We start from the raw sequence: 22,272 nt of genomic DNA on the forward strand, positions 1-22,272 counted from the left end.
TGAGCACTTAAGACATCATTCATGTTTTTTCATTCACACATATAAACACATCTGGTCCTTTCACTGCCTATGTGTTGGCAGCACAAGCTGAGGGAAGCTGTCCACCAGCTTCAAACAACTGTGACATTTGGAAGGAGCCCCTGTGGTTCTCCAGCCATTTGATCCTGGTTGCATTTGGCCAGAATCCTCAGGTTTGGCACTGAGCTCAGGTCATGCCTGGCACTGAAAGAGAGAGGCGGAGAAAAAGAGTAAAAGAGAGCAAGCAGCAGAGTGTTACTGGTGAAATTAGTCGAGTTTTCAGAAAGACTGCATTTTTTTTACATCAACTTGCTGATTTTCAAATGCAGGAAAGAAAACCGGTGTTTCATGAGAAGCGTAACCTTTCATACAGGAAGCCTGTGTATGACATGCTCTGCTAAACACATGTTGAAGACTCGGGTCTGCGACTTCAGTTTTATCACACACATCACTGCTAAACCACAGAATTACATAGAATTACACAAGATTACATGAATGCTCTTGCATGCTTTGTTGTCTCGATTTCTCTAATTACCTCCCTCAACTCAGACCAGCCAGAGAGTCTAGGTCACATACATGCTGTTTAAACGTCAATAACATAAACAAAAGTCACATTTTTGTAGAAATGCATGTTTCATAAAACAGCAAATCACACTCTGTCCTTATCTGGAGGAGGGTCTTAAAAAGCAGGTCAAATAACGTGGAGATTGACCCGTTCAAAATACCCGCCATGGTTTTAACCAGTGTCAGGGAGGGTATCTGAAAGAGCTGTCTTTGTCACTTTATTATAGTCTCCTGCCTTCCTTGTGGCACATCTATGTCTGCACTGTACAGGCTGAGGGGCAGCGGTACAGAATGTCTGTGTATGTACAGTATGTGCTCGTCCACTTGAGCAGATATGAAGAAGAGGAAAAGGTGATTAGATGGATGATAAGAGCTGCTGTTGAACTGAACAAAGGAGGAGAGATGAGAGAGGTGTAGATACCCCCAGGAGAGCCCAGCCTCGGCAGGCAGAGTGAAAATGATGAGCCATATGCTCCTGCATGTCCTCCCTGCTACCATGGAGATAGAGGAGAGAGGGAGTGGTGTGTTTGTAGAACGAGCAACATACGAGAAACAATGGAATGATATAGAAATTGAGAGAAACACTTGATATTTAAGATTTTATTTTCTGTAATTGGCCAGTGAACTTCCCCTTTAATTATATTAAAAATAATTCCTGCCCCTGTGTCAGTAATAATAATGCCATTATTTTGTGTTTTTACATCTACGTAAAGAATAGAAAGAATAGAGGACTTCAAACAGTGATGGTGATGGCTGATTCCAGTTTAACAGATTTCACTAAGTGTGGTGTCCTTTGTCAGACGAGGATTAATCTATGACTTCATTAGAGCCATTATGTGCGTGAGTAAGTTTCTGTTCCTTACTGGTGAATGGCTGCCTAGCCATGTGTGAAAGCTGACTGTACCAGTTAAAAAGTCCACTCATCCCCTCTTTTCAGCTAACCTCTCCCACTGTTCTCTAAACGTCGCCCTCTGCCTCTGCCACTCTCCTCCTCATGATGTTTGAGGGCTGAATTATTGATGGCTTGAGCAGAGCTAAATGAGAAATCAGAGTAGAGCTGAGTAGTAGGTGCTTAGCTGATGGCTGGAGGAACTATAGGTATGGTAGAGCAGAGTAGTCCCACAGGCCTGTGGGAGGCAGGATTATCTGTGTGTTTTATAGGTGTGTGTGTGTGTGTACTGTGTCATGTAAACACTGTCTGCTGAGGCTTAATAAAACCTGCTTCCACCGTAGCAGTATTCATATTCTGCTGCATGTAATTAGGTCAGTGTTTCTTTTTCTCTCTATTCTTTATTCTATTATGACCCTGAAACATATGTTCTTCAAGTGAGCAAATAATTAACAGGATTGTTGTAGGAAAGAACGTGACATACACTGTGCTTCGGCATGTGAAATGACTGCCGCTCAGCTCAGTATTGAGTATGCCTTTTAAAAAACTATGACAGATGTAGGTCACAATAGCCACAGCCCCTCTAGGACCCTGAATATGAGCAAGTAGGTTAAGAAAATAAAATAATAGATGTATTAATACAGCCAATACAGGCTGATGTGATGTTTTAATGACCATCTGGTGGTTTCGGCTGGCCCCAGTACTAAAGTTCTTCTTTTTACTTTCTATATAAGAAATTAAATAATGTCACACTGCATGCCAAAACATGCCATCTTCATGGATGCTCACACATAGGCAAATATGCCTACTTTATCAGGCATCACATGGCTCTTTGTATATGAGTAAGTTTAAGAAACTGATGAGCCTTTGTCTTTTGTGTGCATGGGGGGAATTTTTTTCACCATTGAGTACAGAAATGTATTGAATGTATTGAGTAGGTGCTGCTATCAGAACAGAATGAGCAACCTTAGTTGATTTTCTGTGATTAACTTCTGTGTTTAATGGCAGTTTTTGTAGTCCAAAACTCTTCAGTATCAGTCAGAGAACAAATCAATGTTTACATGTTACTTAAATGTATCTAATATGAGTAATCTCATTTTAAATATCACGAAGAGAATGAAAAACAGAAAGCCGTGACTGGTAACACTTCCAACATAGGAGTTAACCTTCAAATATTGCAGTACATCAGTTTTTCAAATAATATTGCAGCCATCCTTGTGACTTAAAAATTTGCTGTTGCAGCTATTTCAAAGGGAGAGTAGACTTTTCCATCCAATGTTTTTTTTTGTGCAATTGTTGTTTTCATTTCTAGCCAACAAAAGGCCAACATGGTTCTGGCCTAAAAGGACTTTTCCTTTTGCCTTACTTGACAGTGGTACTTCTGCTTTACCCACCCTGTTTCTCAGTTCCCTTTCCTGCCAAATGGCACGGGCTAGGTCAGAAAGACACAATGGTCTTACTGCCCTAAATTCCCCATTGCCATCAGAGCATATTTGTGAAATGGGAAATTGATATATTTGATATGTCGTGGGATTTGAAAGTCAGCGGACAGACCTATTCATTTACAGATGTGATTGGTTTAAGTTGAGTCCCACATGGATTCAAGTCAGATCGTCAGAAATTATATACGTGTAGCAGGTCCTCTCCACCTTTCCACTGTGAGAAATCAGCTTCTGCTGTTCCTAAGCATGCAACTGTCTTTGGAGCAAGACCCCTCCACATGAAAGATGCTTGAGATGAGGCACTGTTAATTGTGTCACTATAAACAATCAATTTCTGGAGTTGAACGTACATGTAATCGGAGTGCTCCCATTGCTTGAGTTTTATGTTTTGTTTTATCTGTATGTTATGTATGTGTCATTAGCTGCTCTTCCAGTGTGAGAACACTCCTGACATCAGGATGTTAAATTATGATCTGCAAATATGACATGCCTTTGGACAAAATATTTCATAATGGTCATTTGGCTGTACAGTCCCTTGCAATTTTACCCAAATACAGTACACTTGCCTGAGATGCAGAGACATGGATTGCATTACATTAGCTGACATGCATTGAAAAAGGAGAGTAACAGGGATTGATAGAAATAGGACCCATTAAGGGTAAAAGCAACTAGAGAAGTCGAGAGAATAGAAAGTGGGAGGAGAGAGAAATGGAGAGGAGGAGGAAGTGGGCAAACTGAGAGCGTACAGCAGCATTACATCATTCCTGACCTCATTAGGGCTTTTCTCTCTCTCCCACTACCACCACCACCACCACCCCACCCCACTCCTCACTCTGCTACTCTTTCTTGCTTTCCAATAAATCCTGTATGCTTATCTGCTGCTTAGAGTGATCTGCATTGTGTGGCCAGTGTTTTGAAGCAGGATCTTCACAGGTGGAGGAGCCTAAGGTTTACACAAATTTCAGGCACCTCTGATAACCTCTTATCAAAGCGTTTTTGGCATCCCTGTCATCTCTAGAAGCTTTAACATACCTAACAGATACATGTCATCATCTCCAACATTGAAGTCAAACATTGATACAGAGCTGGTGTGCTATTTTCTTGCTGTACAGTAAGTCACGACCAGGAGTTGTCTGTGATTCCAGGTGTGCTGCACTCTGGTGGCCAATTAAAGCCATTGCAACTTATTTACCTTAAGTCCCTCAGGGCTTTCATGGGCTAAAGCACTATGATGTTGATGTGAACCTTTATTTTTTTGTTGTCCACTCAGCACAGTAACACTCTAATTGATGCTGCCTTTTGTTATATTAAAGTTATTTATGTTTTTCTCGGTGGTGCTCATCAACTCTGATACTTTATTGAGTATTCATCTTTTAGTCGTGTTTTAGAGGGCTTGCTGTTGAGTGTCCATTATTTAGTAAAATGTTTATTTTTTGTCCATTGCTATGTATATGAGAGAAGGAGAAATACACAATGGACAGGACCAGTGTCCTAAAACCAAAAGTTTTAGAAAAAAAACCAAAAGTTTAAGAGTTTCAGCTTTCGTAGTTCAGCAAGTAAAACCAGATCCCAGCATGGCCTTGTCTTTGTTTAAGATATTTGTGTGAAAAGCCAAACAAAAACTGTCCAGATAGTCCAGGGCCCAGCTGTATATGATTGCAGCCTTGGGCTGTATTGGGCAGACTCGGTACAGCTGTTTACAGTAGGGGGGCAGAGAGCAGTTCAGACTTTGGCACCAACCACACTCTTGCCGCCTCCTGCTGCTCTTTCATGTTACAGAAGACAGAGTCAGTTAGCCATACACTTTTTAGGTAGCCAATTGTTTTAAGTACATATTTAACCATGTTATATTAACATGACATCTTAAAACATCAGTGTGTGTGTAAGCAAGGGGTAGTATGTGAGTCTGATAAGTGAAGTGTGGCCTAAATTTGATGGAAAGTGGTCCATTTTATCCCGGGGTTACTGCTGTATTATAAACAAGGCCAAGCCTGCTGTTCTCATCTCCCAGATAGACTCCTCATGCAAGTGGTGTTGTGTTTACACACAAAGTTTGTTCACAGTAAATGTGAGCACATGTTACATGTGTTTGTGCATTTGCAGGTGAAGCAGTAATTGGTTTTCTAAATGGAAGCCTTGAGTGGTTCATCTCTTTCCTGTTCTCACACTTCTCCGTCTTTGTCCCTTTGCTCTCCAGTCGTCGGAGCTGGATGACATCCTGAATGACCTGCAGAATGCTCAGCCGCAGCTTTTCTGCGAGCCACGGCCTGTTTCGTTGCCCAGTCCCATGGACAAACAGAATATCATCAATGACATCCTGCAGATGTCAGAGACCAATCCCGCCCTGGCGGCACAGCAGCAACACAGGAGTATCGGGCCTGGCATGGCCCCAACTAGTGAGTACCACAGTTAATCGAAAGAAGAAGTGCACAGCAGGGTTTCCAAATAACACTTACCTAAGTGAAAAATATGCTTTAACAGCAAAATAGTAGACCACATTATTTTAAAATTCCCTCTGGTTAAAGATAATTGAAATTTGGCTTTACATTGACCTCAAAATACTCCCCAATCATGAGATCATTTGACTTGATGGTAGCAAAAACTGACATGCCAAATAAATGTGTGAACTTTCACTTTTACACATAATTTCTGCTCTAAATGTGTATCTGTGGAACTAATAACTCTTTTATTTTATTGACTTTTAAAATGTTGGACATCTGGCTAAAATCCATGTTTTCTGTCTCCAGACTTTGGCAATGTCCGGCCAGGCCAGCCGGGCAGGGGTCTGCCTGTGAGGAGCGTGTCTTTAGACATGAATGTGTCACCCCAGCAGCCCTCATTACAATACCCCATGAGGGCCACAAGCCCATACACTCTTATGCAGCAGCAACAGCAGCAAGGCATGGTGGGAAATCACAACATGATGGCTAACCAGGCCAGCATGGTCAGCACAGGTGGGTGTGACAACCATGCTTTTGTGATGCCAGTTTCACAGTATTATTGTTTGAATGTATGTCCTGTTCCCTTTGTTGCTTGGTGCGTCCAGATAAAGACATGAACTATTGTTCAGGTGCCTGGTTTAACAATGATGCATGCTCTGATCTAGTTGTGTAGATTAAATGAAAATGACCAGACCCCAGGGAGACATACAGTGTCCTGGACACAGTTAGACTTTCATAAATTATCCATACGCATCTGTTGGAAAATATACATCAACCCTACGAAAATAAAAATGATAAACATGATTGTACATACAAATACTCATGACACACTCTAAGGAAACCTTTTTTCAGCAAATTTTACACTTTGAGTAGTGTGGCTATTAGAGTAGGCATCAAACTAAAATCATTAGGTTGTTATTTAAAAATTGATTAATTTAAATTATTATCATGGTTGTTTAATGGCCTTTTTCTATTTTGGGCTCACTATCATACATAATTCCCCCTCCACAATGCCAAAGCCAGTGGATGAAGCACAACTGCATACTTTTGCGTGGTTGTGTTGACACTTACTGCCAAAAATCTGTAGAAGACCCCTCTCCCACTCTGTGTGTCGCTGTCTGTCGGTGACATGTCGTGTCATGGCACAGTGACTCACTTCCTTTGACAGGAAATAGATTGTCACCCACACTGGCACAAACTTTGTCTCACTGTCACTCCCCTTTGTTAGTCCTCAAAACATCCCCACACACTGCATAGATTGGCTTTTCCCCTTATATTGCACCACTGCATTATCGGGACAGAGGGCACCCACTGAGGTCTGTCCCGGTGTGTTTCTCACAGTCAATGTTTTCCTATTCTTCCAGGACATATGGGTCCAGGTGGTCCACGTCCAGGCATGCAGCAACAGGAGGGCTGGGTGGGCTCAGCTTCTGCCCCTCCTCTGGGAGCGTCTGGCTCCGGACAGCAAGGTGCCATGCAGGGCAGGATGGGTCCCAACAGTGCTCCCATGAGGCCCAACAGCCAGCCAGGGCCCCGGCAGCTGCTGCAGTCCCCAATGATGGCCAATGGTGAGAGCCTGCTGTACTCTGGAAACATGGGTTACTTAGTATTTCAAAGTCAGAAATTAAATGACAAAGTGTGTGTATATACCGAAAATTTCATATTGACCTAACACAATAAAGCCCTTTTAACTCCACACGACAGGTGCCAAAACATTTCAGAACAGATGAAGACACATTTGTGATTTAAGCTGTAGTAAAGAAGTCCCAAATTACCACCCAAATTGTCCATATAAATTAAACCTATGGTGAGGCTCTAAGGAAAAGACCTCAGCTCACCCATATACAGTAATATGCCATCTAGTGGCAAGCTGCAGTATCGTGCACAACATATTCAGTCATTTTCATGATCTTACTTTGAACCTGTATCGTACCTGTGCCTGGCTTAGAAAGAATATGCTTGCCTTTTTTATTCAACATATTACTAAAAATTGCTGAAGTGACCCTACACAGCAGTCTACCTTTTTGCATTAATCTGTTTTGTCCTTCTCTCCCATTTAGCCCAACCTGACATGGAGATTGGTATAGTTGGCCACCATTTCTCACAACAACAAGCTCCACCCAATCAGACAGCCCCCTGGCCAGACAGCATGATGCCCATAGACCAGACTGCTTTTGTAAACCAGAACCGGTAAGCTGCCCATACCTCCATAAGAGGAGCAGAAAAAGTCATAGTCAGGAGAAGGACCTCCTTTCATTCAAGATTATCTAGGTTTAAGCTACTATGCCAGTGTCCTTGAACAAGACACGAGTATCTACTATCTGTGTGGTCAGAGCTTGAGGAAGATATTTTTTTTGGAAAAAAGACTTTTGGTTTACCTTTTAGTTTCTCAGTCTTTCTATATCTGTTCTCTTTTCTCTCTCTATTATCCTAGTAATTTGTTTGCTTCATATGTTGACTTTATACTGGAAAACGTTTCCTAATAGAGAAAATTAATCAACTATTTTCTTGTCCTCCATTTGCATTATCTGCTCCTTTTCACATTGGTCTCTTCTCTGCCCAGGCCGCTGCACTCAGCACCCCAGGATGACTTACTGTGTAGTACAGGTCATGGTTCAGGCGAAGGCAGTGGAGTAGACGAGGGGGCCCTGATGTCCCAGCTGTACACTGCACTAAAAGATTTTGACGGCTTGGAGGAGATTGATCGTGCCCTCGGGATCCCTGCTCTGATAGAACAGGTGAGATCCATCATTCTCGGTCATCACATCCACTGGTGCTGGTTTAAAGTGACTTTTCTTTATTATCTTTTGTGGATTTACATTGTTTTGTTTTTTTGTCTATTTCAGACCCAGTCACTGGAGCAGGACCAGTTCCCCCAGGACCCCTCCATGATGTTGGAGCAGAAGCCCCCAATGTACACCCAGCAATTTGCCCCCCCACCATCCCACATGGCCCAAAGGGGCTACCCTGGTGCGCCCATGCAAGAGCCAGGCTTCCATCCCATGTCTGGCCAGATGGGTCCAAGGCAGGGTTACCCCATGATGAGGATGCAGGCCCGACCCGGACTCAGGCCCGCCAGCGTCCCCAACCAGCCCAACACACTACGGCTACAGCTCCAGCACCGGCTACAGTCACAGCAGGTACACACACATCTACACTGACATGACACTGCAGGAGGTGATGCTGTCCATTGATTGTTCGCTCTTTCTGATGCAACCACACTGTTTGATCAGTAGCTGTGTGATTGTACACGTAGATGAGAGTTGTGTAATTATCCTTGAGGTTGACATTTTGGCAAGTCTTTTGTGCATTAGATGAAAAGCTGGAACATTTGGGTCTACCTGCCACCTGCTGGTCGTAATTTGAATAATAGATCTCTTAATGTAATCAGGATTGTAAATTCATCTATAATGTTATTCTAATCCGCATATCTCACTCAGGATACTCATTGTATAGATAAACATTTGCATGCAATTTTTAACTATTTTCGAGACGAAAATTAGCAGTTTTAAGTTTAACTTTTGAGGATTTTAAAGAAATTCCATTACAACCCACAGGATGGTGATTGTTTTAACCTCTTACTCTGTCTCTTCCTATCAGAACCGTCAGCCAATGATGACTCAGATGAGTAGTGTGTCAAATGTGAACCTACCTCTTAGAGCCAGTGCTCCAAACCAGGTACATCACCGCTGCCAGCAGCACAATAACCTGTACACACATGTTGATGTGAATGTAGATACTGTTTTAGTTTGCTGATGATTGCACTATATGTAAGGCTTGAATTTCAGAGTTTCTCATGCTTACAGATATGCAAGTAAACAAACTCTATAAACATCTGTAACAAATTAATCTCTCCTCTTCTTTCTACCAGGGGACCATCAATGCTCAGATGTTGGCGCAGCGTCAGCGGGAGCTGCTGAGTAATCATCTGAGACAGAGGCAGCAGCAGCAACAGGTCCAGCAGGTCCAACAGCAAAGGAGCATGGCCATGAGGGCCCAGGGCCTCAGTCTGCCTCCCAATATGGCTGCTGGAGGCATGAGTAACCCCCGGATCCCCCAGGCCAACCCCCAGCAGTTCCCCTACCCACCGAGCTACGGTACCAGTACAGGCCTGGCCTCGCCACCTCCCCCTACCAGCCCCTTCTCCTCCCCTCTCTCCCCAAGCCTGCCCTCTCTCCCTACCAACCCTCAGCTCCACCTGCATGGCACCTCCTCCTCCTCCTCCTCCTCTTCCTCACAGATGATGATGGGAAATACAAACATGATGGGCGGACAGTACGGGGCAGTACTCCCCCAAATGCAGCACAGTGCCTTTCAGTTTCCCAACTCAGGTACTGCTCCCACACCCCAGCCTACCACACACTTCACCCTACAACGTGTGTGTGTGTGTGTGTGCGCGCACCATTGTGTCTGTGTGTTGATGTGACTCTAGTTGCACAGCATCACGCTTTTTAGTAACTGCAATCATCTAATTTTTATTGTTACGCACTGATGACTGCATTAATCAGCTGCCACTGAATAGTTCATCATACTGTGTATTTTACTCCTCAATCTTATAGCATAATATACAGTTTGAGTTCAGTGTGTGATGGTCATGTTTTTGCATTGCCCAAAATGGTGTCCTGGTAATACACTCTTCCTCCACCAGAGGGCATCAAGAGCACAACAGTGTAGCCTAATACACTTTTGACATCTGATTCTTAAGATTGTGACCAAGCAGAGCAATAATGAAGGCTGTGCGTGTCAATCTGACAGCGTGGTGTGTAATCCGAGCATAATCTGATAATCTAGTATAATACTGATTTGTGTAATGACACGTGTGATTTATCCTTCACTTCTTAATCTGATCCTGGCCACTGGGTTCGTACAGAGCTATTACCTCCACTCAGTCCTACCTCTCTCTTTCCCTTCTCTCCTCAGCCATCTCCTTATTCCCTTACTTCCTAGTTCCCTGCCTGTTCACTGCTTACATGCATGTAATAATATCAAGGGCCTGCCATTAATTCTGAATGCAGACTAGAATGGACAATTTTCTGTCAGACTAGTCATCACGCTTGTTCAGTTGCTCATTTTCTGCTGCTGTCTGTTAAAATGTTTGTCTTTACGTGGCATGTTTGTGTAAATTATACGGAATGCTCACATTACTACAATCCTCCACTCATTAAGTTGGTTTGGGTTTCTGAAGGCTCAGTCTGGTTTACATGTTCTGATGTGTCTACCACAGGTATGAGCCAACAGGCAGATGGAGGCTTTGGGGGTCCCGGCACACCGCAGAGCCCCCTGCTTTCTCCTCGCATGGCCCACACCCAGTCCCCAATGATGCAGCAGGGCCAAGGAAACGCTGCTTTCCAGGGCTCCCCTGACATGAATGGCTGGCCACAGGGCAACATGGGAGGGAATAGGTAACATGGCTCTTAATTACTGTAACTAGCTTATCATAAGATCATGATACTTAATGCATCAGGAACATTAGGTGGTCCAAAAACGTAATCAAAAACATACTTTCTTCTGTCTTTTTGCTAAGGATTATGTCTGTGCATATTGGAGAATTGAAACTCTAAATACTGAATAATAAATGAATAAAGATTTTTATCTGAAAAGGTACTCTCTTTTTTATCTCTCAGTTAAATGTTTTTGGCTTTTCTTCCTCCCCTTTCCCCAGTATGTTCTCACAGCAGCAGGCATCACCCCAGTTCACCCAGCAGAATAACAGCAACATGTACAACGGCAATGGCATGAACCTCAACAATGTCTCTATGGCCCCCAACATGGCAACCAGCAGCATGAGCAGCATGGGCCAGATGGCTGGACAGATGAGTGTCACGTCCATGGCCTCAGGGCCTTCACCCGGCCTGCCCTCCATGGGGCAAGAACAGGTAAATACCAGGCCAACCCAGACGCATAAATTCTTCTTCTGGTAATGGAAGGAACAAGAGTTACCCAAAATGTAACTTGATGATGACTGCGTAGTACTGTTTTCAAGCTTTTTTCAGCTAGGTGTCATAAAGAATGTTTTAAACAAATTAGTGGTTTTCAAGTGGACCAGTAATGTCACAGTGGAAGCCCCTTTCCATTTGCCTCTTGTAGGACTGCAGATTTAACAAAATGGGCACCGTGCAATTTTACACAGTAATCAGGGGACCAAGAAAAACTAAAAGGTTCATTTTTCTTTCTCGCTGCTCCAGGCTGCTTATGCACACGTTTGTCTTATCGTAAGACCCTAAGTGTTTGGATACACTTATTGAAGAGCCATGCTAGTGAATAATTTACTCTGTAGTTTACTTAACTCCTCAAGCCAGAGTTCTAGTACTTGACTTGAACTTAGAGGACAATGATGTAATTAGCAGCGGGCACTTTAGAGCCAGACCATTTAGACTATATAGACATTACTGTATTATGTTCAAAGGCTGGCATGTCTGGACTGTGGATTCATTTGCTTGTTCTGTTAACATGGAGAAAGTGACATCTTAAAGCTAATGCTGAGTTGGATTCTACCTGACGGATTCAGGTAGATGGTATACTGCAAACCACGTATCATTTTAGTGGACAAGAGCAGGACGGTAAAATTTGGTGAGGGCAGCAAAGTATACTGGTAATGTCAGTGGTCAGTGTCAAAAGTGAAAGTATTTTAACTTTTTTCTGTGACAGAATTTACATCTAGATGTTGTGTAGCTCCCCCACATAAGGAGAAAACATCCGCCTTCATGTACCATGTAGTCTGTACTCTTGCAGAATAAGAAGCACCCATATGTGCTTTTGATTTTGTCATTGTTGTCTACTCTTTTTCAAAGATAAACACGGGATACACCAAATGCAGTTCTCCTGTCACTGTCCATGTTTTTTTTTTTTAAAAGGATGAACGTCCTTAAGTTTTGGAGGGAATTTAATTTTAAGTTTGCAATAGAATATTAAGAGAAAACGCTAAATGCATTACTAAAATAATTACAAGGTCCATATTTAATTCCTTTCTTTGTAAACAATATGACATCACCATAGCAACATATCATCATGTGTGTTTCGTTTTGCCTTCCTGCCATTCCATCAGACTGCTTGTTTGTTTTTGCTGTGTTGTCCATCTGCTACATTACATGTCAAATCAACACAGTCTCTATACAAACAATTGGCAAGATAACAAGTCATATATGCATTCAGCCCATACTCACTCAATGAGTGATGTCTGGACAGGTTTTTTTCTGTCAGCACCCCAATTCTGGTGATTATTATTAATTTAATGTCAACCAAGTTAATCTCTCTTCCTTTGTCTCACTGGCATTGTTAGCTTTGTATGTAGAATGCACTGTTGTTCTCCATGATGCTTTTAAGCCCAATAAAGGGCCATAAATATTTAACCAAGGGGCCTCTGTTTGATTGTCTGCACTTCAGACTGTTGTAACATACTAGTATATCTGTCACTTGATTTATCCCCCTTCCAGGATTATAGAAATATATTGGCACTTAGATTATTTCAATTATTTACCGTTTGGCCATTAGTGCAGGCTTACACAATTTACTGACTTGTTTTAAGTTTGATGGTGTGTTCTAAGATGGTTTCTTTTGTACAAGTGGCTGATTTGCTCCACACAAGCTCAAGTTCTACAAATTCAGATTAACCAATCACTTGTTCTGTTTGATTGTGTGTTTATGAAAATGTGTTGTTTCTTTGCAGAAATACTGTTGACCCTCATGGAGTTCTTAACCTGAACCTCAATGATCAGCTGGTGCAAGGAGCGTGTCGGCCCTTTAAAAATTGTACAAACATGTAACCAACCGAAAGCCCCTTGGACCAGCTAGGCCGTGCCCTGACCCCGTCTCCTCAGCCCAAGTTTGCCGTCTGTCCTGGCTGGGCCTCTTCGGCGACCCTGGAGGAGCCCGGCCCCGAACAGACACAAGAGTGTGAAAAGGGCTGGGGAAGGATGGTGGATCTCTGTCCAACATGCCTAACCCTCCTGGAGGAGAGCCTCGCAATGAGCCAGTCTGTCTGCCTGTCCAGCTGCATTCACCGTAGTGTGACTTACTGTAGGCCTCCTGGTGGGGGACACTGACTTAAGGGGGCAGCAGTGGGTGGGATCCCTCGTTCTGATGAATGTATTCCTCTCAGTGGACAGCGGCCATTTACAATCTCATCTCAAAAATGACGTACACTGATTTTTTTTTTTTTCTTTTGTCCTACCTTTTCTCACACATTTGTGACATTTCCACATAGTTCCAAAATGGCAGCAAAGACTCCAAGATATGTTCAGAATTATGGACGGAGCTCAAATACTTAGCCGGGTTTGCCTTTTTGCTGTTCTTTATTTTATTATTATTATTATTATTTTAGTTTGTTTTTTTCCTTGTTGTGAGAATTAAGATGTAGAATGAAGATATGGTTGAAAAAACTGATCTTGAAAAACACTGCAGAAGAATGGTTTGAGTGGAATGGTGATTTGTATGATTAGACTAATTTAGTCAAGAGGTTTATATAGTGTATTAAATTAAGTTTTATTTTTCTGTATAGATTCATTTTAATTATTGTAGATTATTCTTTATCCTTGTAGCAAGAAGAAAAAATATTTCTAAAAGTGTGACAAAGGCACTTTTTTATATAATTTTAACAGTAATGGTTGTATTCTTTCTGAGAAGATTCTTCTATTAACCTGAATAATGGATTATACTTTGGTCCTGTAGTTTCAGAGGATGTCAAAATCGAATATGGTTTAAAAAGGAATTACTGAGATTGTACATACCAATAAGTAAGACATTTTCTTTCTATTTATTTTATTCCGTAGGGTTTTTGTTCCCCCCTGTCTGGTCACAACTGTCTCTTGAAGCAGAGCCGGTTCTTTTCTTTTTTTTGTTCTTTTTTATTTTATATTTTTGTTTTGTTTTTGGGAAAGTGGAGTAGGAGCCTTCACGTTCAGATGTTCTGGTACGATGCAGACAGGGGTGGGGGTGGGAGGTAGGGATGGGTTGTAAGGGGGTGTGCTGTGTATACAGTGTACAGATTATCGCTTGCTTCTCTGCCTTTAGCATAGAACCCCACGAAAAAAGAAAAAAAAACAGGACAAATTCAACACAGCCATACAATAACTCAAAAAAAATAACAGAAGTGTGCTTTCTATGTTGTCTGGAGTGAAAAATGCTTCATACAAGCTGCTAGGTGCAAACTGTTCTGGTGTGATGTAAACAAGCAATAACGATTACTTGAGAATCTCTTGGGGGTTTTTTGTGTTTTTGTTTTTGTAATTTTTGTACAGTTTCCTGAATAAAAGGACACATTTTTGCTCCACGTTTGGATGCAGTATTAAACACAGTTTTTTATTGCAGTTTGTACCAAGAAAGTCTACATCCACACACAGCGTTCCTATTAGATTATGCAGCATTGGCTGAGGAATGGAGAGGGTAGTAGTAGGTGATTGTGGGCTCTGGTCCTCTACCCCCCTCCCCCCCCCCCCCCCCCCCCCCGTTGATACGCGCCCTCTCTGCCTCCAGCCATTCTTCTATAGCAGAGGTCAGAGTTAAGACTGCACAGTTCACGAGACCTGCTCTGACAGACACTTAGCCATATTTTATGACCTCAGGCAGTTAGTTCAACTATAAAGTGTTCAGTGTTGACATGCTATTCTTGTGCCCCAGAAGGGGTTTGGTTTGACCCTCACAAGATCAAAAGCAAGTCAACTTCTCTAACCTCAGAAGTACATTTTCCTCAAAAGAAAAAAAAAGATGATAACTTTTTATATCAACTATTTTAACCCAGGACAGACTTGGAGCAAGCCAAATAATCCTCACCTTTCAATTGGATTCCTGAATCCCACAAGCTTTCTTTTTTCCCATAGTGAGAGATGGATTGTTGTTTAGCATGCTTTGAGACCCATAGTAAACAAGTAATTTATGATGATGTCACTTAACAGGGTCTAATGTAGATGTTTCAGCATAAAACAGGAAGAGAATCATTCTGAATGTATTGTCATTAAAGGCCTAAAGATGTGACTGATGGTGTTCCTTGTCAACATGTTGACAACATGGTGTGCAGTTACACCGTGATCTTCTCAGTGTTTACACAGGAAGTTGCCCATTGTTGCTTCTTTTTTGTTGTTGTTGGGTTTTTTTAATTAAGTTCCTGTAATAATGAATTTGAAGCATCGGCAAGTCAACTCTAGGACAAATAAACTGCATTAATGGTTGTCATCATTGCAGATGTCCTGCAGTTGTTTTTGCTGTAGGCCTACTAACAGATCACACTTTTTTGATAAATGCTGTTTTGATTGTAAAATACAGTCGTGCAGAGCAAGCCTTTTCGAGCCATTTTAAAGAATCATTCACAGCCCTTTGCAAAATTTCCAAAGATTGTCAAGATTTTGAAAAGACATAAGCCATGTGGTAGCAATGCATTTTTTAAGCATTTATAATGAGGACAGGTGCAAATAAATGATTTTGCCCCTTACAAATATCCAGGCTTTGGACCCAACAAAACAACACTATTTTTTCTCTTTAATTTATGGTTTTGAAGAACTTTAAATGCCCTTTTGTATTGTCTGCCAATTTCTTAGAGCTAAGATGCAACCTTGAAATGCTAAAAACCCTAGCATAATGCCTTAGATTTCGTCCGTTCTCGTTATTGTACATTACACCGCTGTCTGTATAAATTTGTATAATGAATTGTGTACAATATTGAATGGGTGCAGCATTGTTCAACTCTCTTCAGTTGCTGGAGACTTGGTCACAGTTGAACTGTCCCTCATCATTGCTCTCTGTTCTGTGTTGGGTTGAAGACTTTATTATTTCATTCCCCCCCTCTCACTGTTTGTATGGAAAATATGATACATAGGGATATTGAAGCAATATGTAATATACTATATGGACTTTCTGAAGAAAGCTTGTTGTGTTCTCCTGAGATTTTTTTTCTGCATTGTTCACAGGAATCACACTGTACACCCGCATCAACCTTTGTACCCCTAGTGTGTGTGAGCGTTTTATGCAAAATTAGATATACAAGAGAAGTTAAAACCACAGTTATGCAAGTTGTGAACTAATATGGCTTCGCTGATGCTATTTGCCTTGTAAATAAAGAATTCTGTTATTGCAATATTTAACTGAGTGACTTTTTATTTCATGTGATTGGAAGTGAAGAAAACTAGGCTACATAAAGGCCGTTATATTTCATTTCATAATTGAAACAATAAGAAATGACGTAAACGTTTTCATGAATTTGTCATATTGATATCTGTGACTTCTAAAGAGATGACCTAATCAGAATAAAAAACGAAATACAAAATATGAATTTTAAAGTAAATGATTTAAAAGTAGAATGTATAATTCTAAGGTAATAATAACATCCTTGAAATAGTGTAAAATGCTTTGATTATTTTTGTTTAGAGTAGGCTACACGCTGATATTAACTATTTAAATTAGACTATAATTTGAATTAAGCGTTTAAAAACATCAATTTTCAATATTCCGTATGGATCACATTAAAACATGCATACCTATTCAGTTTTATTCGATTTGTCAATGAGGTTTTGATCAGCTAAAGAGAGAATGACCTACTGTATTTCGACTCTCCCTAATTCACCACATCCAAGTCAACAAATATCCACTGGGGGTCCCTGAGATAACATCTTATCTAATGTGTGTGAGTGTGTGTTGGGGTGGGGGTGGGGGGTGGGGGGGGGTCTTCATATGGAAATGTTTGGGAACCTCTTTCCATCACCCTCATTGTAGCAGAGAAAGCATGACTGATGTGTGGAGAAGTTAACAGGGTGGGTTGTCTCTGAGAAGATGTATTCCTCTGGGGCTTTGAGATGCATGAGGCTGAGCTGGCCAATAGGAAGAAGCTGCTGGGAAGCATCTTCAGCAGACCTGGCTGTGTGCAGTGTAGGTGCCCTCAGATGACCACAGACAGACAGAGAGAGGTTCCTGCAGCACACATCCGCTGATGACCTACTGGGTTTTGTAGGCCTACCTGCAGAGTTTGGAGTTGTATTTGATGTAATAATAACATGACAGAGACGACTTCACTGTGAAACATCTCTAATTTATTTAACAAGGTAAGCTTCTTTTTTTACTCCATTACATAGAAAATTGTGCTGTCTATGAGTTGATTTTTTCTAATTATATACCTATTTTTACATCGTTTTTTGTTTAATTGGATTTAGAAATAAAATGGGTCAATATTAAGGTTTAATGTTTGAAAGTGCGCATGAAAGATGACTCTCCTCTTTATTTCTTTTTCATTAACTTGCTGTTAAATTCTATATTCTTGTTATATTTTCCTTGGTATTAATAATTTCCTTTAAGCCTTTTGCTCCAACATTTTTTACCTGCTGACGCCTTTCCTTTTTTTGGAATGATTGTGCGCTTATTGCAAAGTCTATAAAAAGCTTCATTAATGTTGACCTCTGCTCTGGCCGACTGTTCTTTAATTAGTGTCATGACCCTGATTTGTATATCTATCTACTGGCTGACTGGTAAACGGTTCCTAAAAAGCACACCATGTACCGGACAGTCATTTAAAAACCCGCTGTGTGTCTGCTGGGTGTCCTCTCAGCTGGAAATATTGCAAAATCGGCTGTCCAATTTAATTGCGGATCTTAGACGTCGTCGTGGAATAGCTTTGTTCAATATTTTCATCTGCAGGATCCTTTTTTTGTTGGTTGGATTTTTTTTACTTAAAATGTAAATGGATATGGATATTTTTACTCAAAAGAGGTTAAAAAATAAGAATGAAATAATAAATAATCTTTAAGGTCCCTGACCTTAACAATCAGTTTACAACCTATTGTTCTGTTTGTGGTATTTTTAAGCTCCATTTTCGATAGTGATTCCATGTATTGGAATGATTATCCAATTACAATTATTTGATCTGTAAAGGTGAGGTGACACAAGTTTTAAAATACAAAAAAGGCATCCTCGAATTAAAATAATTAATTCAGGTGTGGTCAACTTCTTTAATGTCATGTTTCCTTTTTTAGCTCTCTTGCATTAAACTTTTATAACTACTCCCCACCTCCTCTCACAACCCCCTCTTCTGTCTCTAAAGGATACACAACCAACCACATTAGAACCTCTGCTTGTCCTCCGTGCCTCATGTCGCTGTCCCTGTCCAGCATCCCTGTAGTGCTGAAGGACAAGAGCCACCAAGCCGGCATGCTGAAGGGCAGTCCTGCCAGAGGCTTCTACCCTGCCCCTCTCCCCGGCCCCCATCACTACATGGACTTCTTCCCGCGGACGCACAGCCTCCTCCACCCTCTCAAGTCCCTCGGTCGTCTGGTGTCGGACACTCATGCTTCCCTGCAGCTCAGCCTGCACGGTGGAGCCCCTCAGTTCTTCGGCCAGGGCGGTCACCACGCCTCGGTCCTGCACGAACACATGTTGGGCGCATCCGGTTTCCCTTATCTGAGCCAGATGTTGCCCGGACACCCTGTATACACCAAACCCGAGGAGCTGGCTGCAGTGGTGACGGAGCACGCAGCCGGTCCGCTGTCTTCGGACTTCAACAGCCCGTCCAGTGAAAGGTCCTCCTGTGCCTCCTCCTCATCCACCTCTCCACCCAAGCAGACTTTGTTTCGCTCCCAGGGTTCAGACGTGACACCAGAAAAAACGCGCACATGTTATAACTTCAGCGAGGATGACTTGTTCATGGTGCTGTACGGTTACTCCAGCAGCCAGGAGGGCAGCGTGGGCCACGCTATATCAGGATTGGCCGTGCCTGAAAAGCCAGGTAAGAACTATTTGGATGCTCATTTAGTTTGATATAATAACTGCATACACTAGCCTGAAGGATATGATATATATTTGGGGTTTATTTGTATTATGCAAGCATCAATCAAAAATATTCTGAACGTCCAAAAAATTGCCTATTGCTCCCCTAAGAAATGTAGAATCTAAGTGAAATATTTTGCCATTTTCTCACGTGTTTGATTTCTTCTCAGTTTCTGACAGTCACATCCTCCCACTGGACAAAGAAGCTCTTGAACTTCCAGAAGGTAAGAACACATAACTTTCTTGTCATATTAGTTTACCTTTCTATCTGTTTTTAATTTATCGTCATGGGTGGACTGAATCTTGACTCTGATTTGACTCTCTTTTCCAGGGTTAACCCTTCTCCGGGCAACCTGGGGAAACGTCTCCCATTGTGGAGTTTTCACAGACAAATGCAGCATTCCTAAAGCGACACGCTTCGGACCTTTCCATGGAAAACTGGTCAACACGAGCGAGATTAAAACATACGACGATAACACTCTGATGTGGGAGGTAATGCGTTGAATTGTACTGTCAAGTCCTGTTCTTGGTCGTTTTTTAATCCTTTACCATCATTCTACACCCCATAATTAAACACTCCCTCCTCCTTCAGGTGTTTGAGAACGGCCGGTTGAGTCATTTTGTGGATGGAAGAGGAGGATCAGGGAACTGGATGTCCTTGGTAAAGTGTGCTCGTTTCCCAGAGGAACAGAACCTGATTGCTGTGCAGGTCCAGGGTCAGATCTTCTATGAGGCCTGCAAGGAGATCAGGCCAGGCCAGGAGCTGCTGGTATGGTATGGAGACTGCTACATGCAGTTTCTCGGCATCCCACTCACCCTGAAAGACTCCAGAGAAAACAGCAGCGTGGTTCCTGCTTCTGAAGGTGAGAATATAACCTTCTCTTGATTGAACTTTTGGCTTTAATCAATTCCTGCTGCCACCATACTAAATATGTTCCTTGTATTTTCCTCAGACAATGGTGAGGGCTTCAAGTGTGACAGATGCGGGAAGGTGTTTGCGTACAAATACTACAGAGACAAGCATTTGAAATACACACGCTGCGTGGACCAGGGCGACAGGAAGTTTCCCTGTCACCTCTGCAACAGATCCTTTGAGAAGAGAGACAGATTAAGGATCCACATCTTACATGTTCACGAGAAACACAGGCCTCACAAGGTACTGAAACTGTGCATGTGTTTCAACACCAAGCCCATACTGCAGACCATTACACCATCAGACCATTACAGGGTGGATGACTGCATGTAAAAGTTTGCGTGGTGCTGAAAGAACAGCTCCCTGCAGCGCCACTTAGAACAGGATGCGACATTTTTATTAGGCCTTGTAAAAAAAAAAATAGACAAATTAGGCAACTGTAAGCATACAGCCTCAAGCATCACAACAAAACAATATTAACCAAGTTAGATGTTTAAAAAAAACTGTTTTATGAAAAAACTATTTTTTATACATGCTTTTTACACAATTTTAAAGAAAATACATCAGTCTAAACTCACACAAAAAGTGTGAATTAATTCAGGTTAATTTATCTGTCAGAATATCGTCGTTAAAATGATGACAAATTCAAATGGCTGAATAAACTGCATGGATTTAAATGTCTCTTTCTTGTCTTATTTGCAGTGCTCGGTGTGTGGAAAGAGTTTTTCCCAGTCATCCAGCCTAAACAAACACATGCGTGTTCACTCCGGAGAGCGGCCATACAAGTGTGTCTACTGCAATAAGGTGAGAAGATTTTCCTGTTTTGCACGACAATGTTACTATAGCTCAGAAATGCGAGACACGCGGCCTGTTACTTACCCACCAGTTTAATCAATAAAATGTATAGAATTTAAATTGTTTGCAGCCCACACACCTATCAGAAGCAGACACATGCTTTTGTCAATTTAATACATTTTAAGTCACCAAAACATCAAGTAAAATGTGAATTGAAGTTTGTTCAAAGAAATAAAAAATAAATTAAAACAAACAAACGGCAGAAGACAGCTGTATTTATTTCTTGTAATAGTTATTGAAGTCTTAGAGGCTTTTATCTTATCATCATGTTTTTAGTTCCTCTTCTGATTGTGTAAGTAGCCTACAGGATCTACAGCCCCCCCCCTCACCACTCATCTTCTTCATGTCTTTTAAACCCGCAGCATCAAATCCATTTAGGGCTTTTTTCTCGTTTCGTGGTGCATTTGGCTCGAGCCCCTCATTATTGTCTCTGTGCACGGGCACGCTCCGCGGAGACACTTACATGCTAATTATCGCCAGATGTACACCCACCCTTTTGTCTTCCGAGGTTATACTTTAAATTTACGGCCCTGGAATGAGCAGAAGTTTTGTTTTTTGTTCTTTGTTCTCGATATCCTCCCCTTTTTATGCACCCGGAGAGGGTTTTGTTAACGCAATCCGCCTCTTTTCCTTATCCGGACTATTTAAGTAATACCTACTCCACGAGGCCAGCGGTTTGCAGCCTTTTCATAACGTTAGAAGATGAAAAATGGCTTTCACAAAAATATGAAAAACGAAAACGAAAAATTTACTTTTTTAAAGCAATAACCTACTTATTACATGAAGTCATTAAACGGTGCAAACGGAACTAAAAGGGACATTTTACAGACATGTTTTAATAAGCCTAATTAAACAGAAATAGAAATACTGGTGTGCATGATAGAACTTATTTAGGCTATTTTAAGGGTTAAAATCCTGCAAAACGTGCCGAAAGTGTTAACAAAATAATGTTGCTAAAATGTGAATTGAACTAAAACGAAAAAATACACCCTTCTTCTCCTCCTCCAGGCCTTCACTGCCTCCAGTATCTTGCGCACACACATCCGCCAGCACTCCGGAGAGCGGCCCTTCAAGTGCAAGCACTGCGGAAAGGCCTTCGCTTCCCACGCTGCGCACGACAGCCACGTCCGGCGAACCCACGCCAAAGACAAGCCCTTAACCTGCGACCTGTGCGGGGCTTCTTTTCCAGAGGAACAGGCCCTGAAATATCACATCAAAAGTCATAAAAGTAAGAACTTTACAGGAGTTACAGGCCCTACAGACGATGTGTCTCTTCATTTTAAAGGTTTAATCTCAGTGTATTTTTTATCTTTTTAATTAGCCTATCTTTTAGACCAATATTAAAGTTGTATAAGGTATATTAATATTGGTTTAGGCTAAACTATGTGGTAAAATGGCTGCATATGTAGC

General features: G+C 41.7%; 2 protein-coding genes across 2 annotated transcripts in view; both read left to right on the forward strand.

Annotated features, from left to right (window-relative positions):
- The window catches only part of ncoa2 (nuclear receptor coactivator 2), a 61,552-nt gene extending 45,132 nt beyond the window's left edge, over nt 1–16,420 (forward strand). The window contains exons 11-21 of the mRNA XM_062441205.1: nt 5,111–5,309; nt 5,661–5,867; nt 6,719–6,922; nt 7,415–7,544; nt 7,918–8,092; nt 8,201–8,494; nt 8,955–9,032; nt 9,226–9,685; nt 10,579–10,756; nt 11,017–11,230; nt 13,021–16,420. Coding sequence (XP_062297189.1) covers nt 5,111–5,309; nt 5,661–5,867; nt 6,719–6,922; nt 7,415–7,544; nt 7,918–8,092; nt 8,201–8,494; nt 8,955–9,032; nt 9,226–9,685; nt 10,579–10,756; nt 11,017–11,230; nt 13,021–13,032 — 2,151 coding nt within the window. The 3' untranslated portion in view covers nt 13,033–16,420. The remainder of the gene's footprint in view (nt 1–5,110; nt 5,310–5,660; nt 5,868–6,718; nt 6,923–7,414; nt 7,545–7,917; nt 8,093–8,200; nt 8,495–8,954; nt 9,033–9,225; nt 9,686–10,578; nt 10,757–11,016; nt 11,231–13,020) is intronic.
- A 1,999-nt stretch (nt 16,421–18,419) lies between these two features.
- Nucleotides 18,420–22,272, forward strand: part of prdm14 (PR domain containing 14) — a 4,211-nt gene continuing 358 nt past the window's right edge. Inside the window, exons 1-7 of the mRNA XM_062441868.1 lie at nt 18,420–19,053; nt 19,265–19,318; nt 19,426–19,586; nt 19,687–19,957; nt 20,048–20,250; nt 20,710–20,811; nt 21,871–22,090. Coding sequence (XP_062297852.1) covers nt 18,420–19,053; nt 19,265–19,318; nt 19,426–19,586; nt 19,687–19,957; nt 20,048–20,250; nt 20,710–20,811; nt 21,871–22,090 — 1,645 coding nt within the window. The remainder of the gene's footprint in view (nt 19,054–19,264; nt 19,319–19,425; nt 19,587–19,686; nt 19,958–20,047; nt 20,251–20,709; nt 20,812–21,870; nt 22,091–22,272) is intronic.

This window comes from Scomber scombrus, chromosome 20 (genome assembly GCF_963691925.1).
Source record: "Scomber scombrus chromosome 20, fScoSco1.1, whole genome shotgun sequence".
Lineage (NCBI taxonomy): Eukaryota > Metazoa > Chordata > Actinopteri > Scombriformes > Scombridae > Scomber > Scomber scombrus.